Below are 11,121 nucleotides of genomic sequence, written 5' to 3' on the forward strand. Positions count from 1 at the left end.
AATGGAATGGATGAATGAGAACTAAACACAACAACATCAGTCTCACATTGAGCTAAATAATGAAGGAAAGAAATTGGATTCAAAAGATTATTCACGGGGATCCCTGGGTGGCTCAGTGGTTTGGCGCCTGCCTTTGGCCCAGGGCGCGATCCTGGAGTCCCGGGATCGAGTCCCACGTCGGGCTCCTGGCATGGAGCCTGCTTCTCCCTCCTCCTTTGTCTCTGCCTCTCTCTCTGTCTACCATAAATAAATAAATAAATCTTTAAAAAAAACCAAAAGATTATTCACTGTAAATGTCATGTGTTTTTTTAACCATAGTAAAAAAAAATTACCTTCCATATACTTTATTGTATTTCTTTATATAGTTTTTTAAAGAGGCAAAATTAAGCTGTTTAGGGATGCACACTTAAGCCAAATGGTAAGATTTGTAATGTAGATTGAGGGATCCATCTTTTTTGAGGTGGCTTATCATTCTTAAACCTTCTATGATCCTATGATTGTAAAAGAAACTCTGAACAAATATCTCCCAACTTTCTCTCAGGTCGTTTTTAATATATGTAAGTAGTCTGTTATTTCATTTCCTTTCTAATCCAATGCCAAACAACTTCATTTCATTTATCCACCATGTTATCTGGGAAACAGTAATGTACTAATTAACAGCATAGACTCTGGAGTCAGACAAAATTAAATTGAATTCCTTCTCTAATATTGATTAAGTTAGGGGGTCTTAGGAGAGTGACATAACTTATCCAGTCTCAGTTTCTTTGTAAAAAAAGAAAAAAAGAAATACTGATGTGTGCTTCATGAAGTTGTTGCAAGGATTTAACTAGATAATGCACGTAAACAACACAGTACCAGCGCTATATGGAACCATACTCAGTAAATATTAATGCCATCAAAAAATACTAATACCATCATAATCATAAGTGCCAAACCAACTGTTTCCTGAGTGAGTGTTCTGGGAAAGGAATGGATTTATGCAAATCAAAGCCGGTTACTCTATCAATGGACACCAGGTTCCTGAAGGAAACCTGAAGGAAACCTGAAGGAAATCTGTCTGTCCCCTTTCTTTTTCCTGCTGATCACTGTCTCCGATTTTCCATCCCTCTCTGCCCTCCTGCCATCCGGCTCCAGGACGTTTTTGCCTCTCCCTGGATCTCAGGGTGGATTGTGTGGAGTGTTCAGAATAGCTTGCTTACTCCTCAGTGTTTGCCGGTTGCCGCAGCGGCCCCAGCCGGCTGGCTCGCAGGTAGGCGACTTCAGCTTAAGTAACCTCATTGGCTTTTTAATTCCCAAGGACTTTTTTTCTGAAAGGGAATTAAAAGGCGAGTCAGCCGTTGCTTTGGCAACGACTTTCATCCTCTACCTGATCTCCGGAATGAGAACATACCTATTAATACAGTGGATAGACTGGGGAGTTGAGTTGCTCAATGCAAATTTTCTTCCAAGTGCAAAACAGCTTACCGGGCGTGGCTAGCGGTTGATGGCTCTGCGGTTAGAGCCGAGCAAAGCTCAGCGCCTGCAGTTGCAGGAACCTGTCGGCGGAAAAGTGAAGTATATCCGCAACAGGTGGTGGCTGCTGCAGAGAGTGCACTTGTGAGAACGGATGGCGGTTGCGCGCAGAAAATTCTTGCAGAGCAGGCAAGTAGGGTCTCTTCTCTTTTTGTTGTGCATATCTACGGGGAGCGCGGCCACTATCCGCTATTCGGTGGCGGAAGAGATGGAGAGCGGTTCGTTTGTGGCTAATGTGGCCAAGGACCTGGGGCTGGAGGTAGGGAAGCTGGCTGCGCGCGGGGCGCGACTGGTTTCCGAAGGCAGCAAAGGGCATTTCCGGCTCCACCGCAAGACAGGGGATCTGTTCGTGAAGGAGAAACTGGATAGGGAGTCGCTTTGTGGCAAAGCTGACCCGTGTGTCCTGCACTTTGAAATAGTCCTGGTGGAGCCGCTGCAGTCCTTTCGTGCGGAGGTCAGGGTATTTGATATCAATGACAATGCCCCGATTTTCCTGAACAAGCAGCCGCTTTTAAAGATTCCGGAGAGCACACCCTTGGGTTCACGTTTTCCCCTGCAGAGCGCCCAGGATCTGGACGTGGGCCTCAATGGTCTTCAAAACTACACCTTGAGCCCCAACGCGTATTTCCACCTGCACACCCGTTTTCGCAGCCAAGGGCCCAAATATGCCGAGCTGGTCCTGGATAAGCCTCTGGACAGAGAGGAGCAGCCTGAAGTCAACCTGACCATTACGGCCGTGGACGGCGGGTCCCCACCCAAATCTGGCATCGCCCACATCCGCGTGGAGGTTCTGGACGTCAATGACCACGTACCTCAGTTCTCTAGACTGGTGTACCGCGTTCAGGTGCCGGAAAACAGCGCCAATGGTTCTTTGGTGGCCACTGTGAGTGCCACAGACCTGGACGAAGGTTCCAACAAGGAAATAACGTACTCCTTAGCTCAAAACCCAGAAACAATTCTCCAGACATTTCAGATTGACTCTCAAACTGGAGAGGTTCGACTAAGAGGGCCCCTAGATTTTGAAGCAATTGAAACATACGATATTGACATTCAAGCCACCGACGGAGGGGGCCTCTCTGCCCACAGCAAAGTCCTGGTGGAAGTGGTGGATGTGAATGACAATCCACCTGAGGTGACAGTCTCCTCTGTATCCAGCCCTCTCCCCGAAGACTCCCCACTACAAACTGTAGTAGCCCTTTTCTCTATTCGAGACCGGGACATTCAGGTGGGAGGAAAAATCATCTGCTTCCTCAGAGAAGACCTTCCTTTTGCAGTCAAACCTACTTTCCGGAATTCTTACTCACTGGTTACTGACAGAGGCTTGGATCGGGAAGAGGTTTCCGGCTACAATGTCACCGTTGTTGCCATGGATACTGGGCCACCCAGTCTATTCACAGAAACTGTGATTGAGGTGCTAATATCTGACATTAATGACAACCCCCCAGTATTTCAGGAAGACTCCTACATTTTGACTGTTCGAGAAAACAACAGCCCAGCAATTTTTATTGGCAAAGTTCATGCTGAAGATCTAGATTTGGGTGAGAATGCCCAAGTAACATACACTTTGCTGCCTCCAAAAAGTGGAGATTTAGCCGTGTTTGCTTATATCTCCATAAATTCAGATAACGGGAAGCTCTATGCACTGAGAACCATTGATTATGAGGCCATTCAAGATTTTCAGTTTGTGGTAAAGGCAACTGATGGGGGCTTCTTGTCATTGAGTAGCCAGGTTACTGTCAGAGTGGTTGTTCTGGATGACAATGACAACCGCCCAATGATCTTGTACCCACTGCAGAATGGCACCTCACCCTGCAATGACTTGGTGCCCAGGTCTGCAGATGTGGGCTACCTGGTAACCAAGGTAGTGGCTGTGGATGGTGACTCAGGTCGGAATTCTTGGCTCTCATATCATCTCCTTAAGGCCACTGACCCTGGGTTATTCTCTGTTCAACAACAAAATGGGGAAATCCGTACATTGCGGCAGATATCTGAGAGAGACCCTATGATTCAGAAACTGATCGTTCTTGTTCAAGATCATGGCCAACCAGTTCTTTCCACTACTGCCTCACTCAACATCTTGCTGGTAGATGGATTTTCTGAACCTTATCTGCAATTCCGGAATCCATCCAAGAATCCTACAAGGGTAAATCCATCCACTAAATATTTGGTCATTTCTCTAGCTGTGCTTTCCTTTCTCTTTCTCCTGTCTGTCACAGTGATCTTTGTTCTTCACATCTACCAGAAGGTTAAATATAGAGAAAAGTTCACAGTTCAAGAGCATTTCTATGATGACTGTAATTTCCCTAACAACCTGGTACAAGGAGGGGCCAGTGGGTCTTTATCTCAGCCGTGTCCCTATGAAATGTGCTCAGCCACTGGCACCAGCAATAGTGAGTTTCGGTTTCTTAAGCGCTTTATGCCCAACTTTCCCTTCCCCCATGGCACTGGAGAGGCAAAAACAGAGGCTTGCTCCAGTTTACCACCAGATTCTGAGAGGAATAGGTCTCAGGGGTCAGAGGATCATGGTCGAGTATCTGACAACTGTATGTAGCTCTTACTTATGAGCTATATGCAGCCATTATTTATGTCTCCCTTGGGTTCATTACTCCTGGCCCTGGAAATGCTTAGTTGCATAGAAAGATCTGGTTATTTTGCCTTCAAATTATTTTCCAGTAGACAGTTATGCATGCATAGGGAAGAAAACTAGGTTCTAGTTTTGATATATCAGGAAGCATTAGATTTGAGGAGCAGAAATATAGTTTATCATTACTCAGACGTTTCTAGATTTTTGTGCCTCAGTATGTGTAGATCATCTTTGACTCAAAATCTTGCATGTCATCATTCATAATAACACGAATGCCTGGTGAATGGTGTCCTCATAGACAATCAGGAGGAAAGACAGGTAAAAAGAAAAAAAAAGGATTGACTTATTTGAGAAGGTGAATAAAGGCAGATATAAGACTAAAGAGATTCAGTTCAGGAATGTTTTCCAAAGTTAAGTTATATGTGAGTTTTTAATGGCTGTTTATGGCCTAAGGCAAATTTCAAACTTCTCTTTATACCCAGATGTCCATTCCATTCCTTATCACAGAGCAGGTATTTGAGTGTGGGGAATGAAAGGTAGGTAAGGAAAAAAAATTAGGCTTACTATAGTTAACAAGTGCTAGCACAAACTATAAAATAAAAAGATATTAAGGAAAAAATGATCATGAATACCAATTAAGTGGCCTTAAGAAAAGATACATTTTCACATATTACTAGATTTTATTTTTTTCAACTTTTTCAGTTTTATTGAGATATAACTGTAGCACTATATAATCTCAAGGTGTATGTATAATTACCTTACTTACATGTATTGTGAAACTATTACCATAATAAGTTTAGTTAACAAACATGCCCCTCAATTTCAGATTGTCCTTGTCTTCTTTAGGTTAGATTGATGTTCTGCATTATTGGGAAGAATACCACAGACATGATATTGTATCCTTCTCAAATTGTCATTATCAGGGGTACATGATGTCAATGTGTCCTATTGAGCAGTAATATTAATCTTTTAAAGCATTGTGGTTAAAAGCAACAAAAAATTTACCACATCAAATATTTTTAAGCGTACAGTTCAGTAGTGTTAAGGTAATACTAATCCTCATCACTTACTTAAGGTACTATGTCAAGTATCTCCACTGTACAGTTGCTATTTTTCTCTTTGTAATTAATAAGTACTTGGAGAGAGACACTTTGAAATTATGCAAATATCATGTTTCTGCTTAAATTTTTGCTCATTAATTTTAGTACCTATTGCTGGCTACTTCTGATGGCAATTAACACTGTGGCATTTGAGTGGTAATTTTCTATTTCCCTGATTCCTGTATATATAGACTCATGGATATTTTATTATTTAGGTTATAATCCAGTGCTATCATTATTTATTTTGTTGTTCAGCAAACTCTTTTATCTGGGATGAAAAGCAGATTTTTAAGACTGGAATTATCCACATAGAACACATTTTGACCAAAATAAGTATTTCTTTGTAACCCTATGTGCTATATGATCTTAAACAAGTATAAATTTCCTAAATCTTATTAAGGTTTATTCATAATGATGTTTTAACTTTAAATGAAAATTATGTTAACTTGATTTGAAATTTCCATTACAACTATAAAACTATTAAATAGATACTAAACTATGAAAAATTCAAATGTTATTATATGGGCATGTTTATAGATTTGTAAGCTATGTATAATAGAGATGTCAGTTAAAACAGATTTATATGCTGAAATTAGACATACAGATATATAAGAAATGGTATTTGTCTATCTGGTTTTGTTTAGTTATCCTAAAATAAGTAAATACATTGCTTTCTCTGTCATGTCTCTGTATTTTGTTTTTGGTTTCTATTTAAAGATGAACTTTCTCTCAGGGTGCCTGGGTGGCTCAGTTGGTTAGGCATCAGATTCTTGGCTCAGGTCATGATCTCAGAGTTGTGAGATCCAGTCCTGTGCGGGGCTCTGCAAATGGGCATGGAGCTTGCTTGAGATTCTCTTGTCCTTCTCCCTCTCTCTCTACCTTTCTACTCGCTGTCTCTCTCTCAAAAAAAAATGAATTTGTCTCATTCATGGAAGCAAAATTCATCTGTGTAAGTCTCTCATATAAAGTCTATATTCTCTACAGTTGAACATTATCAAATTATGCGACTAATTAAACAACTGTTCTCCAACCAAAAAATTGACTTTGTTTACAAATTTATGTGACACTGTAAAAATAATAACAAAGTAGCAGTTGTATTTATATTATATTGAAACAAAATATTAAAAAGTAAAAATAGCATAGTTTTCTGTTAAGCTGGTGAAGCAAGCTCATATGAATGCAGAAAGAAATAGATAAAATTTAAAATAAAAAATTAGAAAATACAAAACAAAAATGGAACAAACATAAAATGGTGAACAAGTATGAAACCCTGACATTTCTGAGTTGCAAAATGGGAAGTTGGCATCAGTTGCAATAAGTTTGGCTCTTATGGGCTATTGGGAAAAAAATTCTCCATGCAAGATGGAGAATAAAAGCAAGGGTAATTGCTTACAGCCAGAAGGTATAATGGTTCTATCTTGTTCATGAAAAAAGGTTGAAAAACCACCACCAAAATATTTCTAAAGTTATGACAAACACAAATGGAAAGATATTCCATGCTCATATATTGGAAGAACAAATATTGTCAAAATATTTATACTACCCAAAGCAAACTATAGATTCAATGTAATCCCTATCAAAATACCAACAGCATTTTTCACAAAACTAGAGCAAATAATCCTAAAATTTGTACAGAACCACAGAAGACCTTGAACAGCCAAAACAATCTTGAGAAAGAAAAGAAAAGCAGGAATTACCACGATTTCAGATTTCAAGTTACACTACAAATCAAAACAAAAAGCTTCTGCAAAGATAGGAAACATCAACAAAACTAATGGACAACCAACTGAGAGAAGACATTTGCAAATGAAATATCCAGTAAAGAGTTAGTATCTAAAATATATAAAGAACTTACACGATCCAACATCCCCAAACCAAATAATCCAATTTAAAATGGGCAGAAGACATGAACAGACATTTGCCCAAAGCAGACATCCAGATGGCCAAAAGTCACAGGAAAAATGCCCAACATTACTTATCATCAAGAAAATACAAATCAAAACTACAAGGAGATATCACCTCGTACTTGTCAGAATGGCTAAAATAAAAGACAAGAAACAACAAGTGTTGGCAAGGATATGGTGAATAAGGAACTTTTGTTCACTGTTGGTGGGAATACAAACTGGTGCATCCACTGTGTAAAACATTATGGAGGGTCTACAAAAAATTTAAAATAGACTACCAGGGATCCCTGGGTGGCTCAGCGGTTTGGCGCCTGCCTTTGGCCCGGGCGCGATCTTGGAGTCCCGGGATCGGGATCGAGTCCCGCGTCGGGCTCCCGGCATGGAGCCTGGTTCTCCCTCCTCCTGTATCTCTGCCTCTCTTTCTCTCTGTGTCTATCATAAATAAATAAATAAATCTTAAAAAAAATAAAAATAAAAATAGACTACCCTATTATCCAGTAATTGCACTCTAGGCATTTACCCATAAAAACACTAATTCAAAAGGATATATGCATCCCTATGTTTATTATAGCATTATTACAATAGCCAAATTATGGAAGCAGCCCAAATGTCCCCTGATAGATGAATGGATAAAGAAGAGATTTATATATATATATATATATATATATATATGTATATATGTATATATGTATATATGTATATATGTGTATATATATATATATATAGTGACATCTATATGTATATGTATATATATATGTATATATATATGTATATATGTATATATGTATATATGTATATATGTATATATGTGTATATATATATATATAGTGACATCTATATGTATATGTGTTTGTATGTGTATATATAGATACATGTACCTAATGGAATATTATCCAGCCATATAAAGAATGAAATATTGCCATTTGCAAAACATGAATGGAGCGAGAGAGTATAATCCTAAGTGAATAAGTCAATCAGAGAAAGACAAATAACCATGGGATTTCATTCAGATGTGGAATTTAAGAAACAAAACAAAGGAAGATAAAAAGAAGAAAGACAAACCAAAAACCAGTCTTTTAAAAAAAGATTTTATCCATCTGTTTATATGATAGAGAGAGCACTTTGCCTGCAAGTGGGGGGAGGAGCAGAGAGGGAGGGAGACAAACAAGCAGACTGCACTGAGCATAAGCCCAATGTTGCACTCCATCCCACGACTCCAAGACCATAACCCAAGCTGAAATCAAGAGTAGGATGCCCAACCAAATGAGCCACACAGATGCTCCATCAGACTCTTAACAATAGAGAACAAACTGACGATAACCAAAGGGGAGGTGGGCAGGAGGATGAGTGAAACAGGAAATGGAGTTTAAAGAGTACACTTACATGATGAACACTGAGTAATGTATAGAATTGTTGAATCACTATATTGTACACCTGAGAGTATTATAGCACTGCATATTAATTATATTGGAATTAAAATTAAAAAATTAATAAAATTTAAAAAAGAAAGTCTCAGTAAAGAAACAGAAAATACGAAGAAGAACCAAATAGAAATTTTAGAACCAAGATGTACAATAAACAAAATAAAAAGCTTAGTGGATAGGCTTAACAGCAGAATGGAGGAAAGAGACAAAAGAATCAGTTGATTGGAAGAAAGAACAATAGTTACCCAAACTGAACAAGAAAGAAAATATACTAAAAAATAAATGCACAGAGCTTCCCAGACGTATGGGAAAATAACAAAAGATGTAATATTTGTGTCATTGAAGTCTTAGAAGGAAAGGAGAAGGAAGATAGGGCTGAAAAATACTCAAATTTGGCAAAAGACAAGAATGTGGATATTTAAGAAGCTGAGCAAACTCCAAACAGGAAAAATCCAAAGAAATCCACACCAAGACATATTGTAGTGAAACTTAAATATTTAATTTATTTATTCATGAGAGTCACACAGACAGGCAGAGACATTGGCAGAGGGAGAAGCAGGCCCCCTGCAAGGAGCCTGATGTAGGACTCAATCCCAGGACCCCCAAATCATGACCTGAGACAAGGCAGGTGCTCAACCACTGAGCCACGCAGGTGTCCCTGTAGTCAAACTTCTGAAAATTAAGGCAAAATGTCCTGAAAGCATCTAGAGAAAAATGACACATTACCTACAGGGTAAAAACAATGTGAATGATAGAGGATTTCTCATCAGAAATGATAGAGGCCAGAAGCAAGTAACATGATGTTTTTAGTGACTGAAAGATACAACCCAGTATCCCATATTCAAAGTATCCTTCAGGGATAAAGAGGACATCAGGATATTCTTAGGTGATGGAAAACTAAAAGACTTTGTCATCAGCAGACTGATCCTAAAAGAATGGCTAAGAGAAGTTCTCTAAACACACAGGAAATAATTTTAAAAGGAATCTTGGAACATAAGGAAGGAAGAATGAGCACGGTGAGTAAAAGATGGGTGAATATAGTAGACTTTCTTTTCCTCTTGGGTTTTCTAAATTATGTTAAAAAATGATAATACTGCCTGATGTGGTTCTGACTGTGGAGTAACCAAGACAATGTTATAAATAAGAGAGAGAGAGAGAGAGAGAGAGTAAGGAGACTATACTTCATTCAAACATATGAAATGATGACACTAGTAGACTATGAGAAGTTATTTGTACATAATATAATAACTAAAGCAGCCACTAAAAAGCCTTATAAAGCAATATACTCAGAAACACTATAGATAAATAAAAATCAGGGATCCCTGGGTGGCGCAGCGGTTTAGCGCCTGCCTTTGGCCCAGGGTGCGATCCTGGAGACCCGGGATCGAATCCCACGTCAGGCTCCCTGCATGGAGCCTGCTTCTCCCTCTGCCTGTGTCTCTGCCTCTCTCTCTCTCTCTCTCTCTCTCTCTGTGACTATCATGAATAAATAAATAAAATCTTTAAAAAAAAAAAGATAAATAAAAATCAAAATTTTAGAAATGGTTGAGTAATCCACAGAAATACAGAGAAAAGGAAAGCAGAAACAAAACAAACAAACAAAACAAACAGAAAACAAAAAATAAAATAGCAGGAGTGCCTTCCTTGGTGGCTCACTTGGTTAGGCATCTGACTCTTGATTTGGGCTCAAGTCATGACCTCAGGGTCCTGAGACTGAGCCCACATTGGGCTCTGAGCTCAACTGGGAATCTGCTTGAGATTCTCTCTCCTTCTTCCTCTGCCCCTCCCCCTGTGTGTGCATGCGCACGCACACATGCTTTCTCTAAAATAAATAAATCTTTAAAAAATAAAATGACAGGCTTAAACTGTAGCTTATGAATAATTACATTAAATGTAAATGATCAAAATACACCAGTTAAAGACAGAAGATGGTGGAATGGATTAAAAAACATGACTTCAGTATATACTGTTTGTAATAAATTCACTTCAAACATGATAATACAAGCTAGTTAAAAGTAAAGGATAGGAAAAGATATATCATAAATATGTTAATAAAAGAAAGCAGGTATGGCTATATTAGTACCTGAGATTTCAGAGAAACATAATTGCCAGAGGCAGAAAGGAACATAATAGTGATAAGAAAGTCAGTTCATTAAGAAGACATAGTGATCCTAAATGTACATGTATGAAACAAAAGAGCTGCAAAATATGTGAAGTAAAAACTGATAGAACTGAAAAGAGAAATAGACAAACTCACAGCTGTCGTTTGGAGACCTTAACACTTCTCTTGACCATTGACAAAGAAGTAGATCAAACTCAGCAAAAATTCAACAATACCATCAGCTAACAGGATCTAGGAGACATTTATAGAGCACTACACTTGAGAGCACTTCACTCAAGAAGAACAGAATTATACCCTTTCCAAGTGCTCACAGAACATATACCAAGGTAGATTTTATCCTGGGCCATAAAACAATCCTCAACAAATTTAAAGTAATTAAAATGATACAGAAGGTGTTCTGCAACCACAATACATACAAACTAGAAATCAATAATAGAAGGATAATATGAAAATCTCCAAAAACACTTCAAACTTA

The 11,121-nt window shown here is 38.6% G+C and overlaps 1 protein-coding gene across 1 annotated transcript; it reads left to right on the forward strand.

The window, feature by feature from the left end:
- Nucleotides 1–1,356: 1,356 nt before the first annotated feature.
- PCDHB1 (protocadherin beta 1) lies at nt 1,357–6,234 on the forward strand. The gene has a single exon (XM_026017728.2). It carries the CDS (start codon nt 1,607–1,609, stop codon nt 4,061–4,063), a length of 2,457 nt encoding a protein of 818 aa, XP_025873513.1. The 5' UTR covers nt 1,357–1,606; the 3' UTR covers nt 4,064–6,234.
- The last annotated feature ends 4,887 nt before the right edge of the window (nt 6,235–11,121 follow it).

Source organism: Vulpes vulpes, chromosome 2 (assembly GCF_048418805.1).
Source record: "Vulpes vulpes isolate BD-2025 chromosome 2, VulVul3, whole genome shotgun sequence".
NCBI lineage: Eukaryota > Metazoa > Chordata > Mammalia > Carnivora > Canidae > Vulpes > Vulpes vulpes.

Bases quoted from the DNA above. Each gene is read 5' to 3' on its own strand.
- PCDHB1 (XM_026017728.2), top strand. From the start codon at position 1,607: ATGGCGGTTGCGCGCAGAAAATTCTTGCAGAGCAGGCAAGTAGGGTCT.